The sequence below is a fragment of the Arctopsyche grandis genome, chromosome 2 (genome assembly GCF_051622035.1).
Source record: "Arctopsyche grandis isolate Sample6627 chromosome 2, ASM5162203v2, whole genome shotgun sequence".
Lineage (NCBI taxonomy): Eukaryota > Metazoa > Arthropoda > Insecta > Trichoptera > Hydropsychidae > Arctopsyche > Arctopsyche grandis.
Window position 1 is genome coordinate 6,698,738 of NC_135356.1, and position 24,729 is coordinate 6,723,466.

A 24,729-nucleotide genomic window follows, 5' to 3' on the forward strand; every position below is an offset into this window, starting at 1 on the left:
TTTTTTTTTTCCAAAAAATAATGCACTTAATATATTTTTACTAACATTGTATGCAAGGAAAATTACTTTTTTTCAACAAATTCTCGACTTCGTTTATTATGTGTTCTGAAAAATCAAAAATGTGATTAATAATGAAAGTAAGAAGAGGTTAGTAAAAAATATTTAAGGTCTGACCGTGCACTGTTGTGCATTGTGCCGATGCTGACACTTTTGTGGATACGGGGGGGTTAATATAGAAAAATCTCAGAAATACAGAAGAATAAAAAAGTAAAATAATTGTATCTTACAAAAACTTTATTTTTTAAAGTTATGTATATATTTTTTTTACTTTGCGCACATTTGGCGACTTCTGTTTTTTTTTACATTTAGCGGCCTTTTAAATTTAGGGGCCCAAAAGGTTTTCAAATAAAAATACTAGACATTTTTCAAATAAAATTTTTGAAAACCTTCTTAAAATCATTCATATGACTAATATGAAACACCATTTAAAAATTTATGCTCCAAATTTGATACGCAATACATTGCGTGTCGAATTTTCATCCATCTGTTCTCCTTCTCATGACATTCAATAGTTTTCAGTAATGGTACAGTAATTATAATTATCTGCAATTATCTATAAAAACGATGTTAATATAGAAAAATCTCAGAAATACAGAAGAATTAAAAAGTAAAATAATTTTATCTTACAAAAACTTTATTTTTTAAAGTTATGTATATATTTTTTTTACTTTGCACACATTTGGCGACTTCTGTTTTTTTTTTTTACATTTAGCGGCCTTTTAAATTTAGGGGCCTAAAAGGCTTTCAAATAAAAATACTAGATATTTTTCAAATAAAATTATTGAAAACCTTCTTAAAATCATTCATATGACTAATAGGAAACACTATTTAAAAATTTATGCTCCAAATTTGATACGCAATACATTGCGTGTCGAATTTTCACCCATCTGTTCTCCTTCTCATGACATTCAATACTTTTCAGTAATGGTACAGAAATTATAATTATCTGCAATTATCTATAAAAGCGATGTTAAAATGAAATGTCTTTGAAATATTTAATTGCATAATTTGCGACTTTGAAGGCGAGGAAAATGAATATTTAAATTATATGAGTTAGTTACCAATTTCATATTAATAATAAAAATACTAATGGGGGCCTTTTACTAACATTTGCATGCAGGACCAATTTTCCAAGTTTTGCCACTAGTTTTGAGTTTTTTAATAATGTGTATAAATTCTCGCAATCCATATCAAAATTCATCCGAATTGCCAGTTCGGACTTAACTAAATTTAAGCGCATTATTTTTTCTGTCATTCCTCCAAATGCATTCCATTATAGAAAAAAATGCGTTCAACAAAAGCATTGCTGATTGGGATGGACAAAACTTTTGATACTATTTTTTTAATTTCAGGTGTGTTTTCGACTGTTTTAAAAATTGTCACCCAAATCCGCTCCGTGCTTGGACAGTTATAACCAGTGGCGGCTCGTCCATACGCACTGCAGTACTGCAGCACCCCCAAGGAATTTGAGAAAAATTTAATATTATTATATACATAAATGTATGTATATTATATGAAAATATCAATATTATTTAAGCGTGTATTAAGCTCGCCCGCACACCGATACACCCAATAATGATCATACATCGTGGTAATAATATCAGAAAGTGAGGCATCGTTTATGATTTTGTGCAGTACGGTTTTCGATGGAATATGCTGAGTGGGCGAAGGAGGGGCGCGGGGGCAGCTAGAAGCTTGGTCCGTACTGCACTCCCAACAATATACACATTTCTTGTTGCGTTCGTGTGCGCGCCGCGCGCTCGACACGCTCCTCACTTTTCGTCATTTCTTCTGAACCTTTTGCCTTTCCTTCTACACCTCTTACACTTTCTACGTTTTTACACTTCCTTCCACACGTCACTTTAAGTATTTAAGATGGTATCAAAATCAAGGGAGGCTGAGCCAATGTTTTCAAGAACTTAAATATTCTTCCGAAAATACTGATGAAACAACAGATTCTTCCAATTTACTGAATACAATTTGTTATCTTATTCAGACATTTTTCACAAGTTAATGCCGCATGTAGAAATTATTTATAACCAGATGCAATCTAGTAATATCGATGCATTTTCAATTAAAGAAACTTAAAAAGTTTTACTAATGTCATTATACAAATACGAGATTCTTATAGCGAATAGAAACCAAAAATATGTGAAGCATATATTATATGCATATATTATCGCACATATTATAGAATCCAAAAATATGTGCGATGTTATTATTAAGGATATAAAAGCAAAATATGCTTTTTCTAATGAATGAAAAGCTGTGATATTATTTAATAAAGAAAATGTTGAAAAGTACTGTAAGAAAATGCCAATGGAAGATCTACTACTAACCGTTGAATCATATCCAATGCTAGATAAAGAAAAACTTCAAACTGAATTAGAACTGTTTTTTTATTCAAGGAAAGAAATTCATAGTATTAATGATTTATTAATATTTTTAAAACTTAGTTTTGCAATCAATTTATCCAATGTTGGTGTGGAAATAACAAAACTTATTCAAATTCTGCTTACAACTTCAACTACCTCTGAGCCAGAATGGTGTTTTTCATCAATAAATAGAATAAAGACATACATATGTATATAAGAAACACAATGTTTCAAGAAAGACTGACGGCTTTGTCTATGCTGTCAATTGAAAAAAAAAATGATTATGAAGAGTGAAAAATTTAACGAAAAGGTGATAGACCTTTTTTCAAGGAAAAAAGACAGAAGAATCAATTTTTAAATGAAATAAAATACATATAATGTTTAATTGTGATAATTTTGATGTTAATAGTAAAATATAATCCAAATAAACATTTTTTTTATTTTTAATCAATCGCAGCACCCCCAGATATCTTATCCACGAGCCGCCACTGGTTATAACCATTACGCAGATTTTGAATATGTTGTTTGATAATATTCATTTCTACGTATAATCGATCTTCATTAATTTGTATTTTCAAAACAGAGGCAATTTTCAGAACTTCGTCGTATTTCAGATCATTTTTATTAATGTTTAATGCAGCCTAATATTTATAACAACTATTTTCAAAATCATAATGTTTGTGTATTTTGATTTATAAATGCTTTTTATTATTACTAAATTATGTTCATAGTACATCTTATATCTATTTTAATAGCTACTGATCTACTGATCATTTTCATAGTTATATAAGGTATAATGTATAAGGGATAACTATGTAAGGTTTGGGCGGTAGAATCAAGAAAAAACCTGTATATATATTGTTTGCTATCGATATTTCCTCTTGGAAAATACACGAGAATTTAGCGAAATCTATTGAAAATTTATTTAATTGAATTTAAATAAATAAAGTTGTTTTTACTTATAATACACCCGATGAGAATTTCATCAGGTCTAACGATAGTATTTTATATTAATGGAAATTTATATATTTTCGACGGTAAAAGTAACTGTTAACGTCGTATTATGGACAGTAAACTTACAGTAATATTATTAAAGATCTTGCATTTAATTATATTGTAATAATATTATGTAGCTTAATAATAAATAATTAAAAACAAATAAAGAAATAGTTTTACGTCCTTACACATTGCACGAATGCAACAGCATCTCGGTTCTCTTAAGTCTCACGCTACATCAGATCGACTATAATTGACATTAAGACATCGACATTAAGTTCAAATTGCAACTTCTAAAACTAATTTATCTAGTCGACTATTTATATGTCGCCAGCATTTTTCTTTTGAATCAATTTGAAAACTTATTACATTATAATTTTATTATTTACTGATCATAGTCTTAAAAATTATGCCACCAAGGGCTCTCCACTCTTAATTACCTGGGATGTATTGACAATGTACGATGCGTTCCTATCTTATAATTTTTTTCTCTTTACGCCAAATTTAAAGAAATAATACATTTTTAGAAAAATAAGAACTTAAAAATATAATTTATCTTTTTTTTTAATTCACGCTTTGGGTGAGTTTTTTTTCAATGAATAGACTCATAGACAAAATAAAAAATGTGATTCATAAACTTATTGTATAAACCCGAATGAAAGCGCCGCAGGAGTAAATTTTTTTCGAAACAAAAAAATGATTAATTCATTTTAGGTATGAAAATAACATCTAAGAGGGGGGGGGGGTTTCTACCTGTCTTGGGGATTTGTGGGTATTGAGTGACTAGTTAGTCATAAGCCGTGTTTAAAAGTGAAAACACCTACCTGTGTTCATTGTCGAGATCTAAAAACTTACTTAACCTCAATCCCTTTCGAAACCTAAACGTAAAATATCCACTTTTTTTCATTCCTTTATGAGACTTTGTGAAAAGTGAAAAAAAACTTGTGAAAACATTCAATTTCCCTAAATCCCCTTGGAGACCTGTTGTGAAACTAAAAACACCCAATCAAACATCAGTTATTACGTTTTCGGATTATCTTGAAGAAATATTTACCGAAGAAATAACTCTTGAGAAAAAGGTATTTCAATATATTTGCATCATTTACTTTCAAAATGAAATATATGTACATACATGTATTGAGTTTTTATATTTAAAAACATTGAATTTTATAATAACCAACATATGTAGAATGATTGTCTGAGTGAAATCTTATCAATTATTTTTTAAATTATTTGATGTGTTTTTTACTCCTACTAAAGCAACGGTTCGGTGATTATTGCCCACAAAGTGCTCGCCCAAAAGCCACTTAAATTTCTATAATGGAAAATCTGACAGCCGAAAAGTCCATCATACTAACAATAACTATCACACTTCTGTGCTAAATATTCCATATTCACAATTTTCATAGCAAAAAATATCTTTTAGGCAATCGCAATATGCGTAATAATCCAATTATCTAAAGCAACACCACATATTTATTTCAATCAAAGTATTCAACGCTCCTCATAAATTGAAATTTCTAAATCATGATATATTTTTATTACTTCTTACTTCACTTTCGATTTATTTCGTCTAACGAAATTTGAGTTTTTTTCCACACTCTTACGATCGTTTTCAAACTTGCCATTTTTTACGTAGATATAAAGCAATATACACACGTACATATTACATATATAAACCTATTAAGCCATAACACTGTACAAAGACGAACGAGTATCGGCACGCGCGATCAAATTACAAACGGGCACGCGTCAAGTGTCAAGTAGCAAAAATTTGATAACGCAGCTGAGTCAGCAAATTCACACGCTCGCACGTGAATTAAATACGACTACACATTGCAAACGTGTGCAGTTTATTGTAATACATTTTTATTTAGAGCACACACTAGTGTTGTGCCCGTTGATATTTCAGCGGGTGGTTGAATGAAATTCGTAATCTATTTACGATGACTTCATATGAGGAGAGATTTAATATAAAAAGTCGATCGCGATGTACAAATTTCGCCGAAATTTACGGGTTTTTTTTTCTGGTTTTAGGCGGCGAAATTTTGCTGACGTGTGGCGAAAATTTAGTATCCTTGTGGCGTTCGAAAGGCATATATGTGTGCGTGCGCGCATGCGTGTATAGGGAAGCAATAAGAGCGTGCGCTCAGCTCTGGGTGGTTGCGGCGCGCGGGCGCGGGACGTTTGCGAGAGGCCGTCGGCCGTCGCCCGCGTCAATACCGCGCCCACCCCTATTACCCCAATGTCTTGGCGCACGCCTTCCCGTACACATGGCTTCGCGAGACCCAGGTACGCCCCTCTGTCTCGGTCGCCCCCCTAGGTGTAGCGCGCGCTCTCAGCGTCCCGCCGACGCTCGCGACATCTAGCGGCGCGCGTGCGCACTGTCAAATCCGGGGCTGCGCCTCCACACCCTTACTCCTACAAACCCTTGCATCAGCAGATATAATCCCCTCATCATCATCTACCTTCGTCATTGTCCTCCCCCCCACCTCCACCTGTCACCGCCACCCCACTTTGCAATACTGCGCGCCATTTTCTCCCCGCAGGTTGCCGCCGCCTCTACCGTTACGCCCCCGCTTTTTCCTTGTCCTGTTTGGCCTCTCTAAAAAAAACAATTGACAAACTTTTACGTTGTTTACTATCGCTATATATTTCGAAAAAACAAAAGAACAACGGTTATTTGAAAACGTCAAAATGCCATAGAGATGTCGTTTTGCTCAATAGAACTAATGCAAATGAATACCGTTTCAATGTAGGCGAAAATCGCGACTAAAAAGCGTCCACATTGCAAAAATATGGCGTGAAGCGCACCTGGCAAATTTTTGCCTATCAGGCGAATTCCAAAATGTAGGTTGAATCATCAAAAAAAAAAAAAAATGAGTATGCAATCGATAAGTCAAAAATCGTTTTTTATATATATATATACATATATACATATATACATATATACATATATATATATATACATATATATAATATATATATATATATATATATATATATATATATATATATATATATATATATATATATATATATATATATATGTATATATGTATATATGTATATATATATATATAAAACGATTTTTGACTTATCGATTGCATACACTCTTTTCTCTAGAAAAATGTTATTTGTTTAGCTCAAGTTACAAGTTACAGGGCAATGGTGTCGTTTTTCATTTGTATGGAAATATTCACCACGTTTATACTTCAATCGTTTCTACTGAAATAAGACTTTTTGACTTGTTTTTTTCCAGACGATATATTGTATATATGTATATAGTAGAAACTCGATTGTCCTGACTAATTGGTAGTCCGGATTGACAGGGAAAGACGTGTGCATTCAGTATGAATAAATTTTATTCGTCTAAATTTACACGTATATGCGGATCAATATTGAATTATTCTTTATTGAGAAAAATTCAATTATGGATTTTGAGTTATATATATATATAACTGTTAAAATGGTAAAAATTACCTACATATAAACAATTTAAAACACCGATAAAAAAATTAATTTATTAAATAAATTTTCAATACATGGCGTTAAACATTAGTAGCGATCAGTACATATATATATATATATATATATATATATATATATATATATATATATATATATATATATATATATATATATGTATATACATATATATGTATATATATGTATATACATATATATGTATATATATGTATATACATATATATGTATATATATGTATATACATATATATGTATATATATGTATATACATATATATATATATATATATATGTGTGTATATACATATATATATATATATGTGTATATACATATATATATATATATGTGTATATACATATATATATATATATGTGTATATACATATATATATATATATATATATATATATATATATATATATATATATATATATATATATATATATATATATATATATATATATATATATATATATATATATATATATATATATATATATATATATATATATATATATATATATATATATATGTGTATATACATATATATATATATATATATATATATATATATATATATATATATATATATATATATATATATATATATATATATATATATATATATATATATATATATATATATATATATATATATATATATATGTGTATATACATATATATATATATATATATGTGTATATACATATATATATATATATATATGTGTATATACATATATATATACATATATATATATATATATATATATATATATATATATATATATATATATATATATATATATATATATATATGTGTATATACATATATATATATATATATATATATATATATATATATATATATATATATATATATATATATATATATATATATATATATATATATATATATATATATATATATATATATATATATATATATATATATATATATATATATATATATATATATATATATATATATATATATATATATATATATATATATATATATGTGTATATACATATATATATATATATATGTGTATATACATATATATATATATATATATGTGTATATACATATATATATATATATATATAAAAGGTATATATATATATATATAAATTTGGAAAAAGGTATATATATATATATATAAATATATATATATATATATATATACATATATATATATATATTTATATATATATATATATACCTTTTTCCAATATTTTAATACTATAGTTTAATTATGCAATGTTCTACATATTTTGTCATGTTATAGCCTTTATTCTTTTCTTTTTCATTTGTTTTCTTTATATTTATTTTTTTCATTTTTTTTTTATAATCTGTAAAAATCTGTTATTGGACTCGGATGTTACATATATTATATATTTACTATTTGTTTTTTATACATATCTATGTACATCCTGTTGTCTGTTGATTTTTCAATAAATAAAATAAAATATACAGTAAGATGCAGAGAAATCACTTTCAATTGTTCGATGTTTTCGATTTTTTTTTTAATTACATGAAGCTATACACAAGTTTTTTTGGTTTTATTATTTGATTTCAACTATTTAACATGTTTTACGATTAAAAAAGATTATTTATATTTTTAAATTAAGGCGAGATACGAATTTTAAAAAACATGCAAAATAGGGCATTTTTCTTATATGTATTTCAAATGTCTCTAGCTAAAATAATATTACAGTATATATTTTTCTATGAATTAAAATACATAGGAAATGGACATATGACAACAATAAATAGTAATATAATAATTACTAGACAATCGTCTTGCTTCTATGATGGGATGGTACAATACTAGAATATTTTTGTTATGATACATTTTACAAAAGATAAATAAATCAGTAATATTCATGATACTTAGGTTTAAAAAATTATACAAAAATATTTTGAAAAAACAATACCGTTTATTAAAAAAAAAAAAATGAGCAAAATACGGAAAAATGAGCAGTAAAGACAAAATTAAGTGGACAGAGAGAAATTGAGATGTATATTTTTTTTAAAACTTGTATGAGATCCTTTGGAATTAATTACAGCCTGCAGTCTATTGGGTGTCCTTTCAACTAATTTTTGGTGTGTCAGCATCTAAATTTTTTCAAATAGTGGAAAATTCATCAAAAAACATTTTTTTTTCTTTTAATTTTTAAATTTTTTTGGTCCATTATAGACCACTCATTTTCTATGGGATTAATATCTGTTGATTGGGGAGGCCACTCAATTAATTAAATTGTATCTTCGAAAAATTTCATTGTTTTCTTCGATTTGTGTTTTAGGTCGTTGTCCTGTTGAAAGATGAAAGTACTCCACAGACCCATTTTTTTCGACTGATTCTTCCAAATTGTCTTTGATTATATCGATGTATATATCGAAGTTCATTATTCCTTCTATTTTGGCTGGACTCCGACGCCCTTCCAGGAAAAACAGCCCCATATCATAATTGAGCCACCACCATATTTCACCGTTTTCTCAACACACTTGTTTTCAATGAATTTTTTGGCTTCAATGAATTTTTTCCATACTTTTCTTTTACTTTTTGTGCCGAACAGCTCAAATTTACGTTCGTCACTCCACACAATTCGTATATTTGTGGAGTGACGATGACGATATATATATATATATATATATATATATATATATATATATATATATATATATATATATATATATATATATATATATATATACAGCATGTTTTTGCGTGAAATTTCGGTAATCTTATATGAAACCAAAACCGAAAGTCATTTAAATGATAGGTTCTACAGTCTTGTAACACCATACCTGAAAAAAAAGGTCATAAAAATGAGTTGGGGACAAATTTAATGGAGGGCAGATTTTACGACCGTGCGTTGACTTCACTGTTAAATGAAATTTGAAATGAAAATAACACTATACATATACATTTTTAATTTGATTACAGTCACATATTATTATCTACAAATTATAAAAAAGAAGTTAATATTTTGTCGTGGCTCCTTTCGATTTTATAACTTCTTTTATTCGGTTTGGCATAGAATCTACTTAAGTTTTTAAATTTTCGATTGGGAAGTCTTCGTACCATATCTTTTCTATTATTTCTTTCGACGATTTAAGAGTAGTAACATTGTTCTTCCTTATCCTGTACTTGATACACATCCATAAATTTTCGATTGGATTTAAATCGGGACTTATTGCCAGGCCATGGTAGTGTCTTTACACCCATTTCTTGTAAATAGTCCCGAACCTAAAAAAAGTAAAAAAAAATATTCCAGTTTTTTTATTGAAATTTTGTAATTTATATTCAATGCTATCAAATAAAATGAATACTCACCAATTTAGCTCGATGACAAGGGGCAGAGTCATCTTGAAAGATTATATCATCGGAATATGAAAGGTGGTTTTCCATCGATGGGACGAAGCTTTTTTCTAAAAAAATTTTATATCTTTTTCCATCGATGCCACCTTGTAGAAACTCCAACTGTCCAATAATATGGTACGAAAACCATCCCCAGACCATTTGACTTGGAGGATGCTTAACAGTTTTAAGGGTACAATTTTCATTATACCTTTCGCCAACTTTTCTTCGGACATACGGATAACCATCAGGACTATAGAGGTTAAATTTTGATTCGTCGGAAAATATCACTCGTTGCCAATCTGATGGACTCCAATTTTCATGTGCTTTCGCCCATTCCAATCGATTGTTTTTCATTCTCTTGGTTAGTAGTGGTTTTTTTTTTTGCAGCTTTCCGACCGTAGAGTCCAGCTTCTCTGAGTCGCCTTCTTACTGTTGAGTCGCTGATTTCCATGGAAAATTGTGACGATACATCTGTTCTTATTTCTACAGCAGTTTTGAATCGCTGCTGTAAAGATAATCTGGTTATTACACGGTCTTGCCTCTTCGATGTGCATCTTTTCAGTCCGGTCCCCTTCTTACGATCAAAACTTCCAGATTCTCTTTTTTTTTCAGTATTCTCGAAACAGTCGATATAGAACATCCCATTTTCTTGGAAATTCACCGAAAAGAAAATCCTGAACTCGCTAATGTCGTGATTTTTACACTCTTCTCCAATGATAACTGAGCGCGTTTTGTCTTGTTGACGTGTTAAAATTCGAATTTGATGCTGTATCCTCGAAAACCCACACTAAACAACTCAAATCTTAGAAAACAATCATATTTAAAATATTTGGTCTTTAAAAACCCTACACATAAAGGGATAATCCTTTTATTGCCTCGTATATATATATATATATATATATATATATATATATATATATATATATATATATATATATATATATATATATATATATATATATATATATATACTCTGGTTCGTTCACGAACATACTAGTTTATTCATACACAAACTATTGATTTTAGTTTACAGTCAAATAGACTCACCCTTCAGACATCGTATAAATCTTTAAATATATCAAAATGTCAAAATGCAACCCGAGGTAAGCATACATATGTATGTACATACAGAGGACAAACTAGTTTGTGCATGAATAAACTAGCTGTTTTTTTTGTGTGTACAATTTAAACAGTCAAAGTGATTCGTATGTGAATAAACTAGCATCACATTACATGCAACATCTCCTATGCAAAAACCGATGTATTTATATCTAAGGAACTTTGTATCCTCGATGCTAGTGTAGATTTGCGCCAATTTATACGTTTCGCGTATTGCCGAATGAGACGTCGTTTGGTACTGTGCTAAAACGGATTGTTAATTTTCCTTATATAATACACGCCGGTATCAGATAAGAGCACCGGCTTATTTGTTATGGCTCGTATTCCTTACAATTCGACTCCAATTGTATACAACGGATACAATAGGACTGTAATCAGTCATCTCTCATATTCCTAATGTTGTGGTAATGTAATACTCAATCGAAAAATAACCTGTTCAAGGCCGGCTATGTGCCCGTGATAAAGAATTGCATTCACATAGAGTTCAATTACAAGATAAAATTTTTCAATTGATCTTTCTATAGGCCCCAGATCAATAGTTCATAGATCAGAATAATATTTACTTATTGGCAACTGAGACGTTCATTATTATTCTGTCGTTTCTGATCTACATTGGCGATATTTTCAAAATTCGTTAAGTTGCAACATCTGTCTATCAGGGCTGTTCATTTTCTTTATATAAGTATTTTATTTTTACATATATATACCAGGAAGCCTAACAGGTAAACCTCAATTCGCCTTCCTGGCCAATTACAAACATCGATATACAATTTTTAGAATGATTTTAACAAAGCAATTGATAAATCGTCAAATTTCGAGATGCTGAAAATTTGTGTGATATTTATGGACAAATTTGAAGCATTTTTATGCGGATCAGTGAAACGGTTACCTATTTGTTGGAACCGTTTCAATGAAAATCAGATAGATTGGCAAACTCTGATAGGAAACGATTGACCTGGAGTCGCAAACCAAGGTCTGGTCAGCAGGGAAACTCTAGTCGGACTCGAACCCGTGACCACTATGTTCAAAAGCATATACGTATGTAGTATTCTCTAGTACTCAGAATTCTAGAATTTTCTTCCATTATATGGAGTCCTACCTATATGATTCATTCATTGAAGATTGAGAGAATCCAAACGGAGGTTTCTCAGATATCTTTATATGAAATTGTATGGTTATTATCCTTGGCTATATCCTAGTGCATTTCTAATAGGGGCGTTGCGTTTCAACTCATTGGAGTCTCGTCGTGTTGTTTCTGGGAAAGCACTTTTTTAAGCTATTAAATGGGATAGTACACAATCCTCAGGTTCTTAATGAATTTTAAGTCTTAGTTCAGGGACCTGAGGAATCTTGATTTGTTTTCTCCTCCTGTGGTTCGCACAAATATGTTAACAACGTCTCCAATATCTAGAGCGATATATCTGCTCAACCAGGTTGCTGGTGAAATTGACTTCTTCAATGTAAACTGTGCTAAACTGGTCGAGTGGTCGTTGAGCAACGCCGGTGGTTGATTTTATCAATTATAAATGTCAAAATGATTTTTTCATAAAGATGTAACAGGTTATTATTATTATTATTATGATGTATGTCTGGCCACAGTGACGCGTTAGAGCTCTCTGTAATGTTACTGTGGCTAATATGTAAAAAATAAAAATAAAAAATGAAATATGCTAACCGATAGTCCACGCTGTTGGTTATACTTTAATATATCGACAGCAAATATTCACATATCTTAGTATTCATGTTATTCAGTGAAAACGGTTTTAATATGTGCATATGGGTCACCGATTTAATCTTGACGTATCGTGATGTATCGGGCTAGACTATTATTGCTTATGCAGGAATCACGACATCCGATTTGATACATTTAAAATGGCGTTTATTGAAGCAGTGAAAATCATAATATATATATATATAATTTTTTTTTAATTTGTTTCAGGTGTTGACCGTTGTCATTGTGCAAGTTTAATACATAATCGTGAGTGATTTTTTTTTTATTTTGTCTTTTGGTTTGAGCCGTGTGGAACGTGTGAATCTTACCGCGTCGGTTTCAGGTGGAGAAGAATAAAGCTATAATGTCTCTACGAGGCAGTAAGCGGGCTTCGAGCCGCACTGAGGAGGCCGCAGTCAGCAAGCGGCGCAAGGCCGAGCCAGAAGATGCCCACTGGCAGGCGAGGCTCGTCAACGAGCTCAAGTCCATCTACAACCGCGGGGTGTCGGAGACTCCTGCTGAACTGTTCAGGTTTGTATTATCAGCGAATCTTATTTTTCTTTTAGTCATATGTGTGTGTGTATATATATATATATTGCGTCAAGTTTTAATATTATTGTGGCGTTGCACTGCGCGATTCAATGACCTGTTACTTACTGTTTATTATATTTATATTGAATTATGTTGTATTTGCGATTTTTTTTTTAATATGACTTGCTTTCTTCTGCTGACAGTGAAAATTTTGCGCATATGTATGCATTTTTTTTTAAATATTTAGGACGTCCGATTTACTATCATTATTGTGATGTGTTTTGGTATATTTGATCGGTTGAAAGTCGAGTTTCTTTAATTGACAATATTATTTCGGGTACTCATTGGTTATACGGGCGCAATCGAGCATCGATTATACACACACTAACTCGTTTAAATGCACTGCAATTACATGAATGGCGTCTAGGTGGCCGCAAACATTTTAAGTAAAGCGACAGTATGCAACTAGTGATTGACGTTCTTCTTCTTCCTAATGCCTTTTTTGCATCTGGATGTTGGCGACCACCTCGTCGATTGTTTGCAGATATCCGCATCGGTCTTCAGCGGCTTCGAACAGCTCTTCGGCGCTTATATCGGTCCACATGCGCATGTTTCGAAGCCAAAACAACCTCTTGCCAATCTATGTTCTACCTTCTCTTCAATCCATTTTCTACTTTCACTGGTTGCCCAAGTCGAAAAATTTGACCGACCGGCCAGATTGGTCTGGTCACGGTGATTATATTAGTTAACAGCAACTGTCGCGATCGATGTATGGCGTTGTATTGAAGGGTGCCACACTTGGTGATTAGTCGCCAGTGATTCCATAGTGAAAAAACTATAAACAAGTGTGACTGTATCGTCACGTATTGAAAATTCTATAGTGAACAAAATAATTAGTATGTGTGACTGTCGTCGATTTTTGATTCGCTTCTGGTTGTCCGAGTTGGTTGACTCTCTCGCTCGTCACTTGGTGTGGCCCTCTGGTCTCCGCTAGAACATATGTGAAAGTCAGACATATAATATTATATATGTAGGTATAATAAGATTCTTCGTAAAATGCGTTTTCTTGTAGCTTCAATCACTGGTTGCGTAATGCGCCACCTAGAGGCCATTCTTGTAACTGTCGTGTATGTGTATGTTAAGTTATAGTAAGTGTGTATACCCGATGCTCGGAAGCGCCCGTATAACCAACAGGTACCTTATTTCGTTACTGCAATAAAGAAAACGGACTCGTTTCATTACTGAAATTTTTTCCACAATAATAAATAACATTGTTGGCTGGTTTTTGTTAGCTTTTGGAAATCACTTGCTTCTATTCATTCGGAAATGTTTCGTTTGTATAGATTTTTTTGTGTGATGTAATTTTGCGATTATTTTGCACACTCACTTACTTTTTTTTTAGTATAAATGACTTAACATTTGAGTAAAATTAGTTAAATAAAATTTATCACATATTTATACATTTTCATTTCCCTTTTATATATGTATATTTATATATAAAGTGATCCGAAAAATCGCATGGAGACGATTATAAACAATACACAGTTATCCAAACTTTCATTCTCAAATAACTAGTCGTAAATATGTAGAATGTTGCAATGGTTCGAAGAAATTGTATCAACAAGTGGCGTTCCGTTGAAATCTCCCTGTTTTTTTTATCGTACAGCCTTATTCATGTGTACGCTGGATATAAGGGCGCTTGGTAAGACGTCACCTAGTCCTCTTGTATCCTGCTCACTCACATGTTAGTAAGGCTGTGTGGCAAAAAGTGATTCCAACGGCACGCCACTGGTATCAACATCCCTTTCCAGTCAGATAATTAGACCATACTTTCGCGAAATTTCCAATAGAGAACAATTTGCGACACAATTGTGAAATTTTTGTCTAAAATTATAATGTATATCGGCACTGGTTTCAACATGACGCTGCCAAATTCCATACAAGTCATCAAACGATCGCATTATTACGCTCGAAGCATCACTTTCAGAAACACCAAAATCAATTGATCACCAAAGTCGTGTGATTACTTTTTTAGGGCTATTTTAAATATATGTATGCCGACAAACCACGAAACTTTCCACATTTGAAAAACTGTGGAAAGTTTTATTAATCTACTTTATTGCGAACATTTGACATTTGAGTCATTATTTGTAAATTAAGTTATGATTGTCATTTGAAAGATATTTTGTTTTGTATAAAACTGCCATGAATCAAACATTCATATGCAATTAAGATTTTCGATGATCACTTTTAAAATATATATTTTATTTAATACAAACATCTGCGCTAATCATCAGATCACCCGTTAAGTACTATTTGTATTGAATAATGTTTCCTGTGGAAAATGATCTAAAGTGAAAGCTACATTTCATAAACTGGTGTTAAAACTTTTCACATTGAAGATCGATGATCTCTGTCGCCAATCATATAATAGTCAATTTCCTTTTATTGTCGATGGGGGCTTTTTTGGGGATAAGTATTTCCTTTATTTTGATTTACACATTTAGTTGTTTTTTTTTTTCGTAAGTTTTCATTGCAGAATAAATAGGAAACATTATATAACTTTATTTGTAATACAGGAAGGATCTTATAAGTGCAATGAAGTTGCCTGATTCTGAACCACTGGCGTCGGATGAATATTGGGTAATAACCGACGCTTGGAAGCAGGAGTGGGAAAGAGGTGTTCAAGTTCCGGTAAATCCCGATTCATTGCCGGAGCCCACCGTTACTGAAATTCCTCAACGTCAACCATACGCCAGAGATGAATTCAAGTTGTTAGTAGACCAATATTTTTTTGCAAATTGGCAATTTTTTTTGTATCTTAAATATAAAGACTATGCTCTGCCAGTAGAAATTCAAATACATATTTTTATTATTTTAGACCCAAAATGAAATACATTCGGCTAACACGTGACAATAATTTCACTGCAAGTGAACATCATTTGAGTAGTGCAGTGGCTCGTGCTGAAGCAGCTTGTGCGTATGATATGGATGCTTGTGATGCAGCTTGGCTACGTGCCCTTAACGGCGAAAGAGCCAAAGCTGGAGTACAGCCACTGCACGAGGAACAGCTAGAGAGAGTCATAGAGGAGTTGGAGGTAAATGTCTTGACAAATTATTTTATTTTGTATGATTATATTTTTATTTTGTATGATTTATTAATATTATCAGATTCGGTGTTGGGACAAGATTCAAGCAATTATGAAATCTGAAGAAGGTCTCGGCATTGAGTACGACGAGAACGTAATTTGTGACGTATGCCGATCTCCAGACTCCGAAGAAGGGAATGAAATGGTATTTTGCGATTCCTGCAACATATGCGTTCATCAGGCATGTTACGGCATTACCGCCATACCATCAGGTAACTATTTAACTTGTACATATTTTTTTGTGTGGAGTCGGGCCTATTAAATTATTTATCACGTCTGTTTCAGGACAATGGCTATGTAGCCCCTGTGGCGAAGGAGTGAATCCGATCTGCGTTTTATGTCCTAATCTTGGTGGTGCCATGAAGAGCACTCCCTCGGGACACAAATGGGCTCACGTTAGCTGCGTTCTTTGGATACCCGAAGTGTCCATCGGATGTGCCGAAAAAATGGAACCCATCACAAAGATATCGGCAATTCCACCCTCGAGATGGTCGTTAATTTGCGTTTTGTGTCGTGAGCGTACAGGCGCTTGCATACAATGCTCGGTTAAAACATGCAAAACTGCATATCACGTCACCTGTGCTTTTAAACACGGTCTCGAAATGCGTGCCATAATCGAGGACGAGAATGCCGACGACGGTGTCAAGCTCCGATCCTATTGCCAACGACATAGCGTTAACTCCAAAAAAGACAAAAACACCGGTTCCGGCTCTGAAGAGGAGGAGTCGCGACGCAAGAGACGGAAGGACATGACATCAGAAGAGAAATCTCAAGCGCGTGCTATTCGATTACACGAAATTGAAGCCGAGTTCGATAGACATGTTAGTATTAAAGACATTAGTACCCACTTGCTCGATGTCGATCAAGATGGTATTCAGTATGTTTACAATTATTGGAAACTAAAACGTAAAGCTGGACATAACAGACCCCTCTTACCTCCCAAGACCGATGAGTCTGACATGTTGGTTCACCGTCAGGAACAAGCCGATATTGACAAGAAGAAAATGTTTGTTCAGCTACGCCAGGATTTGGAAAGGGTGCGTAATTTATGCTACATGGTTAGCCGGCGTGAAAAGTTGTCCAGGTCTTACTTCCGAATGCGCGAGCAAACTTTTCACAAACAAGTCGCTGTACTTTCTGGCGAGCACTCGTTGACACCTGCTGTCATGAGTGCAGTCGTGGAAGCCAATCACGGACCATCGATTTACGATCGTCTATACTCGCATCCTGGAGCAATTGATCATAAGAATGAATTCGATTCTATTTTGGCTCAAATAGCCGGTGTGGATTCAGAAGACGATAACAGGAAAGATCTGAACGGTGTTGTTCAACGAACCAAGTCTGTAGAGAATCCTTACAGACGATTATACTTCAATGGATCCTCTCGCAGAAGTGCAAGTATTGCCGACTATAGCGGCATGTCTAGCGGTGGAGAGAGTCTTCACGATAGAGAGGTGCGTACACAGAATAAATATCGTCGACCAATCTATTCTACTACCGATGACGAAGATGCGCCTTCAATGTCCGTGTCGAAAAAGAAGGCATCATCCAAAGAGAAGGATAGTGGCGACAATAATGGGAAAACATCTGAAAAGAAAAAGACGAGGTCATCCATTACTTCTCGTAGTAAGAATGATAGCTCTAGTGAAGATAATGCTAAGAATTCGGCAAAAAAGGCTTCTTGGCTTCCTCAAAGAAGTACTACGTTGCGTCAAATGGAAAGGGAAATGGGGTCTCGCCCTATATCTGGCACGGAAAGTGATGAGCTGATGCCAATGAGACCAATGAAGAAATACAAATTACCTGTAAACATTTACTCTGATAGTGAGTGTAGCGATACAAATAAAAATGAAGATGTAAACGAGGACAAGTCATCTAATGCTACGAGTGATTCCCAACAACAGCCATTCAGAACGAAAGCTGCTGTCAAAGAATTCATTCCAATACCTAAGGGCGTTGGAAAGAGCTCTGCTCAGATGAAAAAATATAAAGCCAGTGCTTCTGATGAAGAGGTTAAAAACAGAGGGAACGCGAAAACTGCTAAAAATAAAGATTACCCATCTGATTTGATTGTTCCTCAAAGGCAGGCAGCTAAGAAAGCTTCTGAAAATATGCGCTCAACCACTGCTAATGTCAAAAACAAGGAATCAAATGATAGCGTAGAACCTAAACCAGGACCAGCGGTTGAAGAGACTAAAATTAAACCGAAACAAAAATCGAAAGATAAACGAAAGGACGTCAAAGATGCACCATCCAAGGAATCGTCGGGTAAAAAGGAATCAAAATCACTGTCTTCTAGTGATTTGTTTGATTTTGAAAAAGAATCTGAAAAGGACAATCAAGATATTTTGGCGTATGTCCCACAAAGACAAGCGGCTAAAAAAGCTGCTGAACACATTAAGAGTGGAATGTCCAAAGTTCCCGAGGGAACTACAGATGATGCTAACAAAAAGAAAGAACCTGTTGCTGTCGAAACTCCCAAAAGTAAAACTTCCTCTCCCGTTAAAGATGATAAAAAACCAAGGTCTCGAAAATCTAGTTCAAGCTCCACATCTAGCTCTAGTAGTTATTGTTCAAGCAGTAGTTCAGATGATGATGACAATACAAATAGAAATGATGTTCCTAAAATCCTCCTAGAAGTTAAGAAAATGTATCCTAAAAGTGTACTATCCCCTTCACGGAGTGCCATTCTGCCCTTTCTTGACAAGGGTACGAAGGTCCTCTCTTCTTCCAGTGACTCCGAAGCAGATAACGATTCCCACCCCACCAATCGCCAATCCCCACCCCGTTCCCGTAAAAAGTCGAGTTCTTCCCCCACCCAAGCTCCCAGAGCAACCGCAAGCAGTTCCCGAAAGATCTCGGAGAACAAAACCAGGGTCATTGAAAGCGTGCCCGAGTGTGGAGCCAATACCTCGGCTACTGAAAGAGAGAAATCATCTAGAACCAGCAGTACAGCATCAAGGGTTTCAACACGTACTAGAACCCGAAGTATTACTGGGTCGGGAAATCTTTTTGACAGGAAGGATTCTGGGCAGGGAAAACTCGTTAAAGGGGAGACTGTTGTGTCCGTCTCCAAAGACTCCGGAGAAGAAGCTGGCGGGTCCACTTCCAAAGACTCCAAAGAGAATCGCGAGTCCAGTAAACTTCCATTTGCGCAATGGAAAGCGGACAAGAAGTTAAAGCATTCTAAACCAACTGAGTCTTTTAACACTCCTGATAATTCAAGTTCCGAATTTAAGAAGTATGGAAATGATTCTGCCGATGAGAACAATTCATCTGAAAAATTAACGAATAGTGAAACCAGTTTTGAAAAGTCCAGTAAGTCACACTCTAGCAAAGGTAATTCTGAGGAGAAATCTCGCAACGAGGCTGATCAGTACAGCGCCACCGATGAAAAGTTAACAGACAGACGAGTATCGATAGATTTTTCTCAAAGGTCATCATCACTACCTGTATATTATATGCCAAATGTAGCATCAGACCCAAAGAAACATTCCGATAACTCAAACAAGGACAGTGGCAGTGATTTTGATAAGAATCAAACCAAAATATCTAGTAGAATTACTAAAGGTAACAATATTGTCAAGTCTCCCAAGACGCCGTTGCACACCGATCATAAAATATCAGAACCTAGCGAAGGTCACACTCCTAGATTGCAAGAGTCCAGAGATAAGAAATCATTGCTTTCCGATTCATTAGAAAAAGTTTCTAACGAGACGTACACTTCTGATGAAATTCAAGACAACGGTACTCATCAAGTAAAGTCTGTTGTGACAACTCTGACATATCCCAATAGATCTATCTTTTCGCCGCCTGCAAGTAAAGGCACTGGCTGTTCCGAGTTGTTCGATTTTGAAAACGATATAATGGCTGTGGAGTCTACAGCTGTGGACGACGATGGCTTCAACATATCGCAAAGTAACGAAGATATCGTGAAAGTGCAACCGTTGATGTCATTCTTCAGTCCTGACTTTTTCTTCAAGGAAGACTCTAAAGAAGATCGAGGTGTGCGGGAAACATTGAATTTAGTAGAAAAATTACGTATGAACTTGAAAATGGAATCGAAAAAATCGAATGCAGTCAATAGTCAGAGTGAAGGCAACGAGCAGGATCTTGAAATTAAGGATTGTGAACAGAATCTGACTTCATTCACGGAATGCACTCCGTATAAAAAGGCCGAGACAACAGAAGAGTCTAAAGAATTTGAAAATTGTTCTCTTTCACCTGATGAAGAAACGGCTGATGATGTCCCATCTACACATCGCCCAGAATGCGACATGTGTGACATAACCACACCATATTTGTCTATCAAAGAGCCTGATAACTTTGACTTCAAAGAAGAAGACAAAGCATGTTCGAACGCTTCGTGTAACGAGATGATAAGTCAAAACAATTTCCATATTGAAAGTGATAAAATGACCCATTATAACGTACCAGTGAATGAAAGCACTGAAACCGTCATCCACAATACTGCAATGATGCAAAATGAAATGCTCGATAAGATTCAATCTGTTGATGTTTCGCACAAAGAACCATTTATGCCAGAACACATTTCCAGTAAAGCCTATGACAGTCATTTGAATAGCAATACTGGAAACGTTTCAAATCGCAGCGAGTCAGATACAGTCATTCACCATAAACCGCTATCGGGCAGATCGAATGACTTACAAGAATCTATGCAAACGTATGACAATGAAAGTACTCTTCAGCCACCGGAATGCACTCCCATACCTTCACCATACAACAGTATTAAACAGCAGACGAAATGGTCGGAACGAGAGATGATGCCTGCTAGGAGGTCTTCAACATCCAGTTCGACCTCGGACAATTCTTCCACGTCTCATAAACAGGAAGACGTCAACCATTCCAAAGTCGACGACAGAATGCGATCCCAAATCCACAGTGCCATGTTGCAAAATATGGACTATCCTAGGATGCCACAGTATCATCCTTGCTCAATTGACGCGCTTCATTACAGCCAGTTCTCATCGGAAGCCTCTCAGTTTGTAGGCGGGCCGGTATCACTATTTCCATCCACTCGCATCAATTCAAAATTACCCTTGCCTGTAACGGAAACTCCCATATTCCACTCTAGTTCTAATATGCCATATCAAAGCACCAACACGATAATGAGTCAAATGTCGCAAATGAACGAAGGGCCAATATCGTTCCAGGCTCCTTGTTCGGCTGCTTTTACTTCTTCATCTCACAATATAGCGTTGACTACGGCGATGATAGCTCCTTTGACCCCCAAACCAGTCAGCGAGCACTCGTCGAATCACGACGGTGAGTCAGAGCTCATGTCCCCTCATCATTTCAGTTTACACCAATCCCCGATGAGGGTAATCGACGAGTTTCCCAACACCTCACAGATCCAATCTCAAGTGGTTGCTGACAAATCGATGGCTTCCGCCACCATCACTTCACCAATTCAAGATAAGAAATCACCGTCGAAGCCGACAAGAACGTCCTCTCGTTTCGTACCTCATCAAATTAAATCGCCATGCAAGAGTCCCGGAAAGTCGCCAAAACAACCCGACAATTCCAAAAGTAGTGGAAGTCGTAGAGGTGTCGCTAGGAATTCTAGGGGTTCCAGAAGCAGGGGTCGTCCACGTGGTAAAACAACTCAAAACATACACACTTACCCGAATATCGATATGGATTGTTACGGAATGGGAACTATTCATAATAAATTGATCGGAACTGTTTACGATCTGGACTTTGACGATATGTCTGCTAATAGCGTGAGCGATTTGAAGTCTATGCGAGATAGGCGGAGGTCAACCGATGTACACGATAGAAAGTCTGATGGCGGTTATAAAGATTCATCCCAGTCGCCTAAATTCGCTAGTCCATCGCAACAATCAACTAAGAGATCGTTTACTGCTGACATCAAAGAATTACGACCACCGACGCCTATTGCAGATCACCCCGCTGCTATTGAAACTCCAACATCGCCACCTCCTCGTGGTACAAATGTTGAAACTGTACAACCGTTTACAAGTATCGTTCAACCAGTACTGCCAGGTCCGGTCGACATGCGGACGTATAGCACTTTTGAACCATCAAACATTGACGCGTTCAACAATCATCTTCTAGGAACTTTTGCTAGTGGAACTGCCGATCAGCAACTCGTGGATATCGATGAAGAAATGGAGAAACAACTGCATTACGCTCTTATAGCTAGTAGTAACAAGTCGCAAGAACCATTGGAGATGATTCATACACCAGCTAAATATTTGGAGCGTGTCAACGAAGAGCCGGCGCAATGTTACGATTTGAGCACACCGAAGGTTTCGTTGACAGATCCACGGAATCAGTTGAAGGTCAAAATCAAAGGACCGTTTTTGGACGCAAACTATTCTACGAGTTGTATCGCTCCTGTTATACATCAGTCCAGTATTCCAGCGGTGGACCAACCGTCTGGTATGCAAGTTTTGGGTACTCCGTCGGCTGTCGGCTCGGCTACGTCCGCGATGATTTCCGGCACCTCCAATCTGAGGAGAATGCGCAAAAAGGAACTTCTGCGGCAGTATTGCACGCAGGACATGAATATGGATCCGGATCATGACCCAATGTTGGGCACTTCAATGTGTCAGATCACGCCTCCAGTACCGGTGACATCCTTCAGCCGAAATGTTATAACGATACCCAAAGCCGTCGCATCGATGACGACCATTCCAACGAGAGAGGATTATAAAGCAGTCGTCGATGCTAACATGGAAAAGAAAAGGCGGAAAATGTCCTATGTTGACTCTCAAGATAATCTCAGTAAACTTTCTACTCCCACGCAGTTGGCGTTTTCGTACAAACGGCGTGGGCGAGTTCCAAAACCAGTCCCTGACGTCAGTATGCCTTCAGCTCCTAAGTTGAAAATTAAGTTTGGAAACTATGTCACCAGTGAACAAAGTGTAAGTACAGAAGATTCCAGCTTAGATTATCAAATCCCACCTAAGAAAAGGTTGGCAAGTATTCCTAGACCCAGTGTAGAAGATCTCAGAAGGGAGAGTATGAAGTACAGACGAAAAGTAATGGCCGACTTTGAGGAAGGAGAAAAAGAGAAAAAGAAACGCATCAAAAACGAGAAGAGAAAAAAGAAAAAAGAGAAGCGCGGTGCGGAAATGCACGTCGTAGATAAAAACGTAGAAAACTCGACCAAGTTGATAATCCGAATAGCACGTAAAAAGGAAGACAACCCCAGTTGCACCAACACTCATTATTCCGGCGATGAAGGGACCAGCACTCAGCACGCGAAACAGTCCGCCGAGTATGTCGCGAACCCACCACCTCCCACCGAAGACGTCTTCGACTACGACCCAACCGCGCCCGATCCACTCGCTCTCGACTCGCCAGCCTCTCTGGACAGCCTGGGTAAGGGCCGCTCGTTCAAAGTGTCTCCGATCAGATTAAAACTGGCCCGTGACGCCGGCGGCTCCGGCTACGTCATGAAAGACTCGCCGGGCATGCCGGTGGACGCATCTTCGAACATAGAACCCGCCAATCCCGACCCACTCAACTGTCCATCAATGTCGCACAATAATCATTGCGAAGTCAGGTGATGAAAGCGGCGACATTAACAATTTTATTTGTAAATGGTAATATGAGTAAGATCAGTGGTTCCGAGATGCCGCTCCCGTGGACCAATTTCCAGTCGGCGTACGGATTCGACCTCGACATCCGGATGGAGGTGGAGCGGTGGACCATTTTGACTTCGGTTTACGTTACTTTTGATTCCTGATATGAATTTTCCACATACCAAGGTTTTTCTTTTTTTTTTTTTGTTTGTCGTTCGATTTACGATGGAGCCACTGAATTAGGTATTTTTACAATGTAGTGCATTTAATCAACATACATACGTGTTTATCTGTTGCAATTTACTAAATGTAGTGTTTATAAATGGTTTATTGATAGATCTTTATTACATATATCAT

General features: G+C 35.0%; 1 protein-coding gene across 1 annotated transcript; it reads left to right on the forward strand.

Annotated features, from left to right (window-relative positions):
• Nucleotides 1–5,502: 5,502 nt before the first annotated feature.
• On the forward strand, nucleotides 5,503–24,729 carry rno (PHD finger protein rhinoceros). Its single transcript, XM_077446236.1, has 7 exons — nucleotides 5,503–5,723; nucleotides 13,347–13,385; nucleotides 13,462–13,649; nucleotides 16,229–16,423; nucleotides 16,531–16,747; nucleotides 16,821–17,010; nucleotides 17,084–24,729. Exons 3-7 carry the CDS (start codon nucleotides 13,483–13,485, stop codon nucleotides 24,355–24,357), a joined length of 8,043 nt encoding a protein of 2,680 aa, XP_077302362.1. The 5' UTR covers nucleotides 5,503–5,723; nucleotides 13,347–13,385; nucleotides 13,462–13,482; the 3' UTR covers nucleotides 24,358–24,729.

Coding starts and splice junctions, on each gene's coding strand:
- rno (XM_077446236.1), top strand. CDS start 13,483: ATGTCTCTACGAGGCAGTAAGCGGGCTTCGAGCCGCACTGAGGAGGCC. Junction 13,650..16,228: donor ACTCCTGCTGAACTGTTCAG/GTTTGTATTATC, acceptor TTTGTAATACAG/GAAGGATCTTATAAGTGCAA. Junction 16,748..16,820: donor GAGTCATAGAGGAGTTGGAG/GTAAATGTCTTG, acceptor TAATATTATCAG/ATTCGGTGTTGGGACAAGAT.